Genomic DNA, 14,045 nt, shown 5'->3' with positions numbered 1-14,045 from the left:
AAAAGAAATTAATTTTTAGGAGCTAATTATAATTTTAAAAAACTGATAGAATTGAGGCCCGGCATATCAGTCATATTAATAAATGTGAAAGACCTTAAAAGAAAAAATATTACAAATTGACTTACAAAGCAGGAAACAACTCTGTGCTGTTTGTAATACACACGTATAAAATAAATTATTTAGAAAGGCTAAAAATAAAGGAGTGAGCAAATGTTTAAGTTGAAATAAGAAAGCAGGAATTCTGATTCTGCCCCTAGACAAAGTAGAATAGAAACCAAAAAGTATTAAATGTGACAAAAAAGGGTACTTTATAATACTAAAAGCCGTAATTCACAAAAATACAATAGAAGATATGGAACTTACAAAGACGATACATTATGAATATATATACTCCTGAGCGAGCAAACCCACAGAGACAGAAGATAGATTAGTGGTTGCCTGGGGCTGGGAGGTTGGGAGGAAATGGTGAGTGAACTAATAATAGAATTAATGAAAAAAATCATACTGTTATTTTCATAAATGCTGAAATGGCCTTTGACATACTGTACCATCCATTTCAGATAAAAACACTAAAGAAAATAGGAATCGATGGATGGTACTAACGTATTATAAATGTATACATATGCATATGTGTGTTTATGTATACTGCATACACATGTGCACACACATACACACATGCACGCATACACACTTGATGGGGAAATAAGATGCATTCCCACTGAAAGCAAGCTTGCTCATTATCTCCACTACAATTTAACATTCAGTTGGAAATATTGGCCAATGAATTTAGATAAGAGAAAACTCAGAGGCATAAGATTTGGAAAAGACATGAAACTATCTCTATTTGCAGATGGCATGCTAATATACTTGGAAAACTCTAGAAAATATCAATAAACTAGCTCAGACAACAAATTCAGTAAGATAGGAGAATATAAAAATCATAATCTTCATATAGCAACAATAACCAGGTAGAAGACTTGTTGGAAAACCCTATTTACAGTAGTAACAGAAAAAGATAATATACTTAGGAGTAAGCATAACAAGAAATGTATAAACCAATAAGAGGAAAACTTTGAAACACTCCTGAAAGACACAAAAATGTAATTGATTTAAACAAACGGAAACACCCCTTATTTATTGGGTAGGTTGACTCAATATTACAAAGATTTTAATTCTCCCTAGGATAATTTATAAATTTAATGCCATCCCAAAGAAATGCCAAGTTGTTTGTTTTTTTAACTAGAGAAGTTCATACTAATGTTAAGATGGAAAAACAAACATGTAAAAAATAGCTAGGAAAAATCTGAAAAAAAAAGCAACTATGGGAGTTCAGTAGCCCTCCCAGACATTAATATACTCTACAGCCTCTATAATTATAACAGTGTGATACTGGTACATGAGTAGACAGACCACTGGGAAAAAAAATAGAAAGTCTAGAAATAGACCCAAGTGTATATGGACCTTTAGGACATGATAAAAACATGGATTTTTTTTTCTTTTCTTTCTTTCTTTCTTTATTGAACACCTACTCATTTTATAAATTCTTTTGGAATTGAATATTTTTTGCTGAAAAATGAAACCCAGTTTATCTAACCTAGAAGTGAAGTAAAAACATTTTTAAGCACTTAGGAGAGAAGTATATTTTAAAATTACCTTTCATTTAGTGTTCATGTATTTATTGTCTTGAGTATGAACTGCATTTATCTTTGCCAACTAAAATGTTCTTTTCCTTATTGTTTTCTAGTTTTAACAAGGTAATATATGTCTATAATTATATTAGTTTTGCTGTTTATTGGTTACTAGTTCATCTATTTTAAGTATTTATACCTGAATTAACCTGTAATGTTATTTAAATGAGTTAATGTTGAAGTTTCTGGATGACATAAAATGTCTTTATTTTTCTTTTGAAATGTATTATTCTAATTTGAATCACAGTTTTAACATGGAATTTGAGATGCTCATATATGCTTTACTTTTGCTAGAAGGAAAATTATGTAAACAAAGTAGTTCTAAAGTGGTCACACAGGTACAATATCTAAATCTAACTGGCTTGAGAATAGTCATTTCTTACGCCTAACAGTTTTTCATTATAGCATCCTCGGTAGATAGATGAAAAAAGATTACTTGAACCAACATATTTTTTCATAAAGCCTACCTCTTTCTTCCTGCGTCTTTTGTTTTAAATCATCCCCACAGGACTCTTTTCCCGTATCTTTTTCTCCTGTAATAGCTTTTTATACACTCTTCAGTTTTCTTATTTTAATTAATAGCTCTTCCTTATTGACTTATTTACTAAAATATCTATTATCCTTGAAAAGATACTCTGAGCTCTTTTTCATCTTCATTTCTTCTTTACTTTGTACACATATTTGTTATTGTACATATTGTATGATATTTTATCTGTTTGCATGTTTATTTTCCCTTTAGATTGTAAACTCATTGGGATAAGACTGTCTTATTTCTGTATACTGATGTAATAATACTCAGTAACTGTTTATTTAATGGATTAGTGATTAAAACTTTTAAGCACACTTAATGATTCTAATCCCACAACATATTGTGGACTATATTATGTGAACTCAGCAAAAACTAGGTGAAAAGACTGAAGATATTTAATTTTTGAAGAATTTAATTTTGTCAATATTTGTCAGATATTCCTTAATTTTTTTAAGCTTTCTGGTTAGGACAATATACTAGTTTGTAGAAGTTATGTATAAACTTTCTACTTTTATTTTAGGAAAAACTGATCAGATATGCAACAGATAGTGAAACAGTGGAACCTGTTATTTCACAGTTGGTGACAGTGCTTTTGAAAGGTTGCCAAGATGCAAACTCTCAAGCTCGGTTGCTCTGTGGGGAGTGCTTAGGGGAATTGGGAGCAATAGATCCAGGTCGGCTAGATTTCTCAACCACTGAAACCCAAGGAAAAGATTTTACATTTGTGGTAAGTTTTGGTAATTTGGAATGACCAGAAGAGTTCTCTGTCCTAATGGGGTTTCTATATTCCATTTACAAGAAACTATTCAGGTTATCCTTAGTGGCAGCTTGATCTAAACTAGACAATTTAGGTAATTTCTGAGTTTATTCCTTAATACTATTGCAGAGACCTTTAGCCAAAAACTATAAAGTTGGAGTCCAGTCTAGTGTGCTGTGTTCTTTTAAATAAGCTTTCTAGGGACTTCCCTGGTGGCACAGTGGTTAAGAATCTGCCTGCCAATGCAGGGGGCACAGGTTCGATCCCTGGTCCGGGAAGATACCACATGCTGTGGAGCAACTAAGCCCGTGCGCCACAACTACTGAGCCTGCGTGCCACAACTACTGAAGCCCATGCACCTAGAGCCTGTGATCCGCAACAAGAGAAGCCACTGCAATGAGAAGCCCACGCACCACAACGAAGACCCAACACAGCCAAAAATAAATAAAAAACAAAAACAAAAATAAATAAGCTTTCTAACCTAATCATGACAGATACTTAAAATCTAATTAATTATTTAAATTTTACTATTTAAACACAATTGCTAAGTGTCTCCATGGGAAACTGATTCCCAGGGTGTTTTAATAGTGTGTATATAAAAATGTTTCCATAGTCAAATGAGTGTGGGAAATCTTATAAAACAAAATTAAACAGAACTTTTAATATATTGGGGAACGTTATGAATCTCCTAGAGAAGAGTGTGTGAAAATTATTTTTTGGAGCTTCTCAGTTGACCAAGGTTCTACAGAATGCAAGTTAGGAAATTCTATATGTACAATTTTCTTTCTAAGAGTTAAAAAACAAAAAATGCAAATTGCTGGATTTATGTAAAAGTTGAATGAGTCTAACACTTTATAAATAGTCTGAAAAGCCTTAGATTTGGCTTCTTAGCTACAGGTTATATTTTAGTCGTGGTACCAGACTTTGTTTACACCTTACTGAGCTTTCCTTTTCGAAGTTAAATTCACTTAGGTGACTAAGTTAAATTCACCATGGAATGATGTACAGTTTAAGAAAATTTATACAAATTATCCTGTAATTTTTTCTTGTTCTTATTGAGACTGGAGTAGAAGATGCAAACTTTGCCTATGGATTATTGATGGAACTAACAAGAGCTTACCTCGCATATGCAGATAACAGCCGAGCTCAAGATTCAGCTGCTTATGCCATTCAGGTAAGAGTGTATATAGACATTACTGGCTTTATGTTATTAAATTCTAGTAAGAAAGTTGTAAATTCTAGTAAGAAAGTTGTAAATTCTATGCTTTAGAAACTCTTATTTTTTTTTTACTGTCATTTTTATTATCAAAGTAATACACGTTCTTAACAAAAATTTCAAACAGTACAGAAATGTACCCTCCTAACAGATTTTATATGTACTTGGAAGTTTTTTCTATGTGTATACAAATATATATGTTTTCTCCACCAAACAAGCAGATCATAGTACTTGACTTTCTTCTGTGCTTAATAGTCTTATCTTGTGTAATTTTCCATGTCAGTACATATATCTCTAATTCTTTCTTTTCAATGACTTAATATTCAGTATGAACATGCCGTAATTTAAGAAATTTATTTAACACGTTTAGGTTGTGTTCAGTGTTTTGTTTTTACAAAAAAATGATTTTGAAAACATACATAATTTCTAAGTACTTGAGTGAATATATCAACAGTAAATATCAAGAAATTAAAATGTCTCAGAGCAGATACAGAGTTTACATTTGATAGATTTTATCAAAAAAGTTTCACCAGATAATATTCCCTTGACAAACCTGCCCTTAATTAAAATTTTAAGTCTTTGCCGATGTGACAAATAAAAAATGATATTGTTTCATTTTAATTTGCGTTTAATTATGAGAGAGGTGTAACAACTTTTATATATTTATTGCTTTTTTGTGAATTTTCTCTACATGATCTTTTCCCATTTTTCCCTTGGTATTGGTCTTTTTTTTAATTGATTTTTTAAAACCTATTTGGATGTAGTGGAAATTAACCCTGTGTCTACCATACGTGTAATAAATATTTTTCCAGTTTGACTTTTTTGGCCCCTTTTCATGATATTTTTTTTAATTAAAAGATTTTTTATTTTGTTAGATATTCAGGTCTGAAATTCATGGTTAGAGGTATGAGTTAAACATATTTGGAAGTTTTCATAATTCATAGTAGAGATGGCATTTACAACTGTGATTCTGGATGAGACGATCAAGAGAGGGAGTATGTATAGATAAAAAGGTTCTAATAATTGAGACCTGGATAATGAGAGCTCAGTGAGAAGAGGGAAAAAGTAAGAAAACTGAGAAGGAGCTACCAATAAGGTAGGAGAATATGGTGTTCTGGAAGACAAGAAAATGTTTCAGGAAGTATGGAGTGATCCAAATTCTGATCATAGGTTTAATAATTTCAGGGTTGAGAATTGACCATTAGCTGTATTAACATAAAGGTCATTGGTGACCTTGACAAAAGCAGTTTCAGTGTAGTTTAGAAAGCCTCATTACAGTATTTTTAAGAACATGTGGGAAGAGAGGAATTAGAGAAATTACAGAAACTCTTTTGAGGAGTGTTCCTATCAAGGAGAGAGGAAGAATGAGATAGTAGCTGGGGAGTAAAAGGCGTAAAGATGGGGAAAAAAAACATGTTTATCCGTTGCTTGGGAACAGTTCAGCAGGAGGAGAATAGCGATGCTGTATAAGAGAATTGGTATAATACTATTTTAAATAGGTAAAGAGATGTGGAATATAGTGTACCAGTGGAAAGAGTAGCCTTAATTAAAAACAAACACAATTTGGGACTTCCCTGGTGGTCCAGTGGTTAAGACTCCACACTCCCAATGCAGGGTGCCTGGGTTTGATCCCTGGTCAGGGAACTAGAGCCTGCATGCCGCAACTAAGACCTGGCACAGCCAAATAAAAAAATAAATATTTAAAAAGAAAAAGAAACAAACAAGGGACTTCCCTCGTGGCACAGTGGTTAATAATCCGCCTGCCAGTGCAGGGGACACGGGTTTGAGCCCTGGTCCAGGAAGATCCCACATGCCGCAGAGCAACTAAGCCCTTGTGCCACAGCTACTGAGCCTGTGCTCTGGAGCCCACAAGCCACAACTACTGAGCCCGGGTGCCACAACTACTGAAGCCCACGTGCCTAGAGCCCGTGCTCCGCAACAAGAGAAGCCTCCGCAATGAGAAACCCATGTACCTTTGGTAGTGTATATATGTCCATGCCACTCTCTCACTTCGTCCCAGCTTACCCTTCCCCCTCCAGCCGCATAGCACAGGGAGATCAGCTTGTTGCCTTGTGACCACCTAGAGGGGTGGGATAGGGAGGGTGGGAGGGAGACGCAAGAGAGAGGAGATATGGGGATATATGTATACGTATAACTGATTCACTTTGTTATAAAGCAGAAACTAACACACCATTGTAAAGCAATTATACTCCAATAAAGATGTTAAAAAAAAAAAAAAAGAGGAAGAAGCTCGCGCACTGCCACGAAGAGTAGCCCCAGCTCGCCACAACTAGAGAAAGCCCGCACACAGCAACGAAGACCCAATGCGGCCATAAATTAACTAGTTAATTAATTAATTAAAAAATAAAACATACAATTGTGACTCATTAAATTAGAGTAAATTAAAAAGAAAAAACCAATTCATCTGTAGTAACAAAAGAGTAAGCGGAGCGTATAAGCACTGATACTGATATTGCCAGGCTGGGGAGATATTAGCATGGAAGTTGTGGAGATCTCTTGTGATTACTTGTTTTCTCAGTGAAATATGAAGCAAGATCTACAACTGTAAGTATATTAGTGTGTTTTGTTTTTTCCAATTTTATTGAGATATAATTGACATACAGCGCTGTATAAGTTTAAGATGTGTAGCATAATGATTTGACTTACATACATCGTGAAATGATTATCACAATAAGTTTAGTGAACATCCATTATCTTACATAGATATAAAATTAAATTTTAAAAAATATATTTTTCCTGGTGATTAGAACTCTTGGGATTTATTCTCTTAACAACTTTCATATATAACATATAGCAGTGTTAATTATATTTATCATGTTCTGCAATACATCCCTAGTATTTATTTATAAGTGGAAGTTTGTACCTTTTACTGCCTTTATCTAATTCCCCTCCCCTAACATTAAAAGTATAAATGGTCCCAAGACCAAAAAGTTAGAGGATTGCTGATTTACTAAGTCTGTTATTGGAGGTTGATTATGAGGACTTCTGTAGCCAGAGTGACTTTGCAAACATCAGAAAAAGCTGGCTTCAAACAAAATTTTAATAACATTTTAAAGATAAATGAAAACGTTTTGAATACTTCTGTATTTGAACTTTCATAAACTTCCTTACTTTTATTAAAAAATGCTAAGTGTAAAGTACATATTCTATTAGACAGTATTTATACTTTACAATTATTAGGAATACATCTATTGCATGTGGTCCTTTTCAGTGAAATTAGAAAGAAAGAATAGTAGATGATGGAAGATATAATACCCTAACATATTTGTCTTGTTTTAAAGATTGATATTGGGAGACAAAGATTTTTTTTTTTCTTTATAAAATCCCACTTGTTTTATTTTCAGGAAAGTAAAATATAACCATTTCATTGATGGACTTGAATAGTAAATTGGTCTTTAACATTTGCATCTTATTTTCAGAATTTTAAGATCAGTACTTTATATATAGAATTTGAGATATCTTGAATTTTCGAACTATTTTGGATTTGTAGTTACGTTCATTAAAATTCAGAAAAGGTCAAATTCTAAAAGTTCTGCAAATATAGAAAATTCCAATTTTTTTCCTCCAAATAGCTTAGTCATTTGTTTCAATACATGTTATGTACAGCACACAAATTGCATGTTCAAATATTACCACAGCTTTGTGACCTTGAGTAAGTCACCTAAATGGTTTTAAGCATTGAGACAACTCCAAAATTTTATCATTGTATGTATTTTTCTATGTATTTTTATGGCTGTAATGTGTAGAATGTTGATGGATGTAAAGGTTTATCTGTTTCGTTGACGATTTACAACTGTAAAATATGTATTTGTAGGAGTTACTTTCTATTTATGACTGTAGAGAGATGCAGACTGATGGCCCAGGTCACCAATTGTGGAGGAGATTTCCCGAGCATGTTCGGGAAATACTGGAACCTCATCTAAATACTAGGTCTGTAGACTCATTAAAACTATTTTCATAAAATTGTTTTTAACTTTATAACCTAAATGTTATTTTTGATATAACTTTTTAGCATTAAAAGTATTTTTAGTATGTTCTAATATGTATTTTGCACTAAGATTTATGCTTATAATATTGTCAAAATGAGAAGTATAGTCTGCTCATTGTTTAAATTCTGTAACTTTAAGTATTGAGACAAATTCATTGAAGCTGAAAGGATTGATTTTTTTTTTTTTTAATTTAACTGTCAGTAGTACTTTGAAAAATCTACTTTAAATTGAATATGAGTTGAAACTTTTGATAGGTCTAATTAACACAGAAATTTAAGAATTTAAAGTTAGTCCCAAAGCCTTTAGTAATCCCAATTAGAGATTAGAGATTTTTAGCCCTACCAATTTCTCCTCATGAAAATATTTTCTCCTTCTACTTTTAAAAAAAGTTATTTTCTACCTTTTTGCCTCCCCATTTTAATAACTTTGTTAGGAGTGATTGAAGGCCATAAATAATTTTTAGTTAGAAACTTTAATTTTAGGTAGTCTAAGTCACAAGCTTATTGGGTATGTGACCTTGCATAAATTTAGTTTTTGAACCTTAGTAGACATGTAGTAAAATTCTTTATAAAAGCCCTTAAGTATGCATACTTATTTGCTAGATACCCTTTAATATTTAGAAACCTTTTAAACATCATTTTATTTCTTATGAAGAGCATTGTTTAAAGATATAAAATAAATGTTTGTTTTTTCTTTTTTGAGGACTCCATACTTCTCCATTTCTTTATCTATATTTTATAGCACATATAGATGCTTAAGAGTTTCTGTGATTTTGTGGAAAGTTTATGGCTTTTAGAGTCATGTAGATCCAAATTTGAATCTTGACTGCATTTGCTCACTCTAAAATCTTGGGCAATTTACTTAATATTTCCAAGTCTCAGTTTTTTTCATCTTGAAAATGTGGATAGCTTTACTTACGTTATATGATTGTTAGGAATAGAGAGGATAATGTTAAAAAGTACGACATTTGACTTAGACTCAATAATAAATGCTTATTCAATGTCAGCTTGTTGAATTTTGCTTTTTTTGGAAGGGGTAGTGTGGCTATTCCCTACTTCATGTGAAGTAGAAGCCAGCATTTCTGCCCACTTGTTATTCAATGTAGTATTTCGTAAGAAGCGAACATTTTCTGCCAACTTCTTGTTCTTTCATAAGAAGAATATTTAAGTGGTCATTTATAAGAGTGATCTTAGCAAAGCAATGAGAATTCTTATGATCCTTCTACTTTTATATCTGGGAGTTTGAAGGAACCTCTCAGATGGTCCCTCAATGGTAGAAGTTAGATTTATCTAGCTGGAATCTGCTCATTGAAATCACCACCTCATAAATGTAAGAAGTCAATAGAGAGCAATATTAATGGAATTGACTCACTTTTGTATGAAACACCAAGATACCAGGTTAGCCAATAGGGCAGTTTTATAGCTTGGACTGCTTGATATTTTCTCCACAGGGCCTAGGAGAAATAAAAGACTTCCTACCATATCCTTGTTTTTGCTGCTTTAAAGTTATACTCCTATACTCTCCTTTAATTTTTTTTCTTTCACTTGGGCTGTTTATATGCAGTCACTAAACCTAGATCAAAGGGATGGCTATGTTTGGGAGATTTGATTTTTAGAACTAGTTAGATCAACTACAGTTCAAAATTGCCACAGAAATAATTTTAGGAGAAAATATCAGGATGTGTCTTGATAGAACCTGACTTGTACCCCAATATCATTAGTTTTCTAACTAAGTTCACCATAAAACTTGGTAAAATCATCTAGAGAATTCATGAAGATTCAAAATAGTGATGGTTAACTGAGAGATTATTGGATTTTTCAGTTTTTAGCAATTTGTGATACAGTGAAATACATAATGTTTGCTGAGAACCTTGAGTATAGGGCATTAATTATATTTGTCATTTCCTAACCTTGCATTGGTGATTAAAAAGGAACCCACTCACCTCAAAATATTGCTGTACACATGTGTAAGATGAGACCTGTTTGAGCATGTTTAAGTGTTAACACTGAGGAGCAAATAGAAAGGATCATGTTGAAGTTATGGAAGAGAGAAGTGGTAATTGATATAATAAGGACCCCGAGGGGCATCCAAAACGGTAGCCATATATCTAATGGAAGATTAGATTAGAGGAAGTGAAATCTCTTTCTCTGTAATAGGGGAAGATAAAATAATGGATGGAACTTAGCAGATTTTACAGATTTAGTTGTGGGATTGTGTTAATGGTTTCTTCTTTTTTTTTTTTCCATGAAGTAAGAAGTATAGGAGATGAGATTATTGGCTGAAAGTGGCAATGGAGTTGTTATAGGTGATGTAAGGAGAGTGGTGATGATTTGAAATAACCACTGTGGAAAAGAGAAGAGAGAGCTGATAAGGAAAACTTAAAAGGATTTCTGGGCAGTGTAGAGGTCCATTGAGGTTGAAGACTAAGATATGTAGTAGTACTAATCTCATAAGCAATTTAGTGATTTTTTCCTCTATCAATGCAGTGGCCTAGATATTTCAGTGAAGGCAGGCATTTAGACTGATCCAAGGTTGGGAGCTTGGTGGATGGGTACTGCTGGTAAAGAAAATGTGGCAGTGGGGTGCGTACAGGATATTACCAAGAGAGTACTTGAAGTGAAGTACCATGGAGACCAAGCTGGCTAGGGAGAGAGGTAATGAAAGGAGGGTATTATAGATCAGGAGAGTTTAGCAGAGTCAAGGGACAGAAGATCTCAGTGAGAGAACAGATGTGTCAGAGTAACTGAGCAAAAGAACTGGAACTTTGGGAAACTGGCCATAAAGTGAGGTCTAAATAGTACATTTTGGAAGCGAAGAAGTTTCTCTGTATTGGCAAGGGAGTCCCGATAAAGAAATAGAGGGGAAAGTCATTGAGAAGTTTTCAGTTTGACCAGATGGTTCAGCCAGACATTGAAGTCACTCAGGATGATAAGACTTGGTGAAGAAAGAAAATGCAGAGCAATTTACTAAATTTATCAGTGAGTTTGGTAATCAGTGGGTTTGGTAGATGCCCATAATGAGGAGTAGAGAATAGTATATATACCTGGGTGGCTTGAACCTCAAAGGAACAGATCTTTCTTGTACAATGATGGGGTTGGAAGGATCTGAAAGGAGCATTGAGGAAGGGAGGAAGCAGACTTAAATCCTTTGAAGTACTTGGGGTGTGCATGAATGACCTACCGCCCTGCCATTAAGAAGGCTTTAGGGAAAGTAGTGTCTTAGCCAGATTTCAGTAAAGGCAAGGCAGTAGTGGGGTAGTCAGTGAAAGAGTTGATGTAGTTTCTTATGCTTTCTTTACTAAAGTTCTAAACAGATGGATATATATATATATATATATTTTTTTTTTTTAATAAACAATTTTTTAAATTACAGATACAAGAGTTCTCAGAAGTCAACAGATTGGTCTGGAGTAAAGAAGCCAATTTACTTAAGTAAATTAGGTAATAACTTTGCAGAATGGTCAGCATCTTGGGCAGGTTATCTTATAACAAAGGTAAGAACTCTGTTCAGAATTTGACTGAACAGAAATTGTAAAGGAAACGAGAACATCTATCTGAATGCATAGCACACACAGTAGGAATTATAATATTTGTGCTGATATAGAGGTTTTCGTAGGAAATGTTTACTACTAGAGAGTAACAATTTCTCTGTTGTTACTAGTAACAGTTTCTGAGTAAGAAGGTAGTTGTTTTATCAAGCAAATTACTATGTTCTTCATGTGTTTGTAAAATGTCTATTATATTATGTCTGTTCATTTTAGGTTGTAAAATAATACTGTTTAAAAGGATATAAATGCTTTATCAGACTTTTTTACATAATAAAAAGATTTCTTAGGTAATAAAAAGATAATATTATCCCTTAGTGGCTACTTCTGAAAGAGGATACATTATCTGAACTTCCTCTAAAATAAAAGTAGAGGTTTTTCTTTTTGTTTTTTTTTCACACACACACTATTTTATTTTTACAAGAGATAAATAGACTGACATCAAGCATTGTACATGGATGACCACAACAAAAGCAACAATGATTGCAATTACCAAACATGAAACACACTCATACTATGTCATAATATTGACATTCAGTCCAGTAATCCAACACTGTAGCAGCTCCTTTACTTTGCAGTGAAAATTGATTTGTATATTCTTTGCCTCTGAGTCCTTGTGGGATTTTTTTTTTTTAATTCAAACAGAAAGTCACAAAAATTATACTCATCCTCATCAGTTCACTCAGTCCCATGTAATTAATTTTTTTTTTCATCTTGATCTTTTGTTAGCACTTTTATGAGTTCATCAGTTTTTCATTAGAGTTCTGAAAATGCTTATTCATTCAGTTCAGCAGTACAGTCAGTTACCAGACAGAGTCTTTTCCATGAGTTTCTTGAAGATGAAACCCTTTTATAGGAACATACTTGCAAAAGCATCAGAGTACACCCAGAACTGTCTGTAAATGACAAAAGACTTTAAAATGACCACGGTTAAAGATTTGATGAAAGTTCATAATAATGCAGTTGACAAGAAAATTAGTTATTTCTGAGATATACATTTTAAAGTAATAACTAGGATTATGACTTATAACATTATACCAGAACATATAAGATTTTTAGAAATTTCATGTAATGTCTGAAACATTTATATTAACATATTTCCATACAAATAACCCAATGAAAGTTTAGTATTAGTTGTTTTGTTTGTTTGTTTGTTTATACTGCAGGTTCTTATTAGTCATCAATTTTATACACATCAGTGTATACATGTCAATCCCAATCGCCCAATTCAGCACACCACCATCCCCACCCCACCGCAGTTTTCCCCCCTTGGTGTCCATATGTCTGTTCTCTACATCTGTGTCTCAACTTCTGCCCTGCAAACCGGCTCATCTGTACCCTTTTTCTAGGTTCCACATACATGCATTACTATACGATATTTGTTTTTCTCTTTCTGACTTACTTCACTCTGTATGACCGTCTCTAGATCCATCCACATCTCAACAAATGACTCACTTTCGTTCCTTTTTATGGCTGAGTAATATTCCATTGTATATATGTACCACAACTTCTTTATCCATTCGTCTGTTGATGGGCATTTAGGTTGCTTCCATGACCTGGCTATTGTAAATAGTGCTGCAATGAACATTCGGGTGCATGTGTCTTTTTGAATTACGGTTTTCTCTGGGTATATGCCCAGTAGTGGGATTGCTGGGTCATATGGTAATTCTATTTTTAGTTTTTTAAGGAACCTCCACACTGTTCTCCATAGTGGCTGTATCAATTTACATTCCCACCAACAGTGCAAGAGGTTTCCCTTTTCTCCACACCCTCTCCAGCATTTGTTGTTTGTAGATTTTCTGATGATGCCCATTCTAACTGGTGTGAGGTGATACCTCATTGTAGTTTTGATTTGCATTTCTCTAATAATTAGTGATGTTGAGCATCTTTTCATGTGCTTCGTGGCCGTCTGTATGTCTTCTTTGGAGAAATGTCTATTTAGGTCTTCTGCCCATTTTTGGATTGGGGTGTTTGTTTCTTTAATATTGAGCTGAATGAGCTGTTTATATATTTTGGAGATTAATCCTTTGTCCGTTGATTCATTTGCAAATATTTTCTCCCATTCTGAGGGTTGTCTTTTCGTCTTGTTTATGGTTTCCTTTGCTGTGCAAAAGCTTTGAAGTTTCATTAGGTCCCATTTGTTTATTTTTGTTTTTATTTCCATTACTCTAGGAGGTGGATCAAAAAAGCTCTTGCTGTGATTTATGTCAAAGAGTGTTCTTCCTATGTTTTCCTCTAAGAGTTTTATAGTGTCTGGTATTACATTTAGTTCTCTAATCCATTTTGAGTTTATTTTTGTAT

General features: G+C 33.5%; 1 protein-coding gene and 1 long non-coding RNA gene across 5 annotated transcripts in view; one reads left to right on the top strand and one right to left on the bottom strand.

Moving 5' to 3' along the window:
* ATR (ATR checkpoint kinase) overlaps nucleotides 1-14,045 on the top strand; it is a 105,214-nt gene that overhangs the window by 39,838 nt on the left and 51,331 nt on the right. For all 4 annotated transcript variants that reach the window (XR_014263431.1, XR_014263432.1, XM_082461157.1 and 1 more), the window contains exons 22-25: nucleotides 2,738-2,944; nucleotides 4,035-4,148; nucleotides 8,026-8,141; nucleotides 11,573-11,693. Coding sequence is in view for 2 of the 4 variants with exons in the window: in XM_082461157.1 (XP_082317283.1) it covers nucleotides 2,738-2,944; nucleotides 4,035-4,148; nucleotides 8,026-8,141; nucleotides 11,573-11,693 (558 nt within the window). In the remaining 2 variants the exon portion in view is untranslated. The remainder of the gene's footprint in view (nucleotides 1-2,737; nucleotides 2,945-4,034; nucleotides 4,149-8,025; nucleotides 8,142-11,572; nucleotides 11,694-14,045) is intronic.
* Nucleotides 4,215-14,045, bottom strand: part of LOC309660551 — a 247,780-nt gene continuing 237,949 nt past the window's right edge. Inside the window, exon 3 of the long non-coding RNA XR_014263456.1 lies at nucleotides 4,215-6,440. This is a non-coding gene — a long non-coding RNA (uncharacterized lncRNA). The remainder of the gene's footprint in view (nucleotides 6,441-14,045) is intronic.

Source organism: Balaenoptera physalus (genome assembly GCF_965194825.1).
Source record: "Balaenoptera physalus genome assembly, chromosome: 4".
Classification (NCBI taxonomy): domain Eukaryota; kingdom Metazoa; phylum Chordata; class Mammalia; order Artiodactyla; family Balaenopteridae; genus Balaenoptera; species Balaenoptera physalus.
The sequence above is the reverse complement of the archived record's forward strand: the minus strand, read 5'-3'. Positions and strand labels throughout refer to the sequence as shown.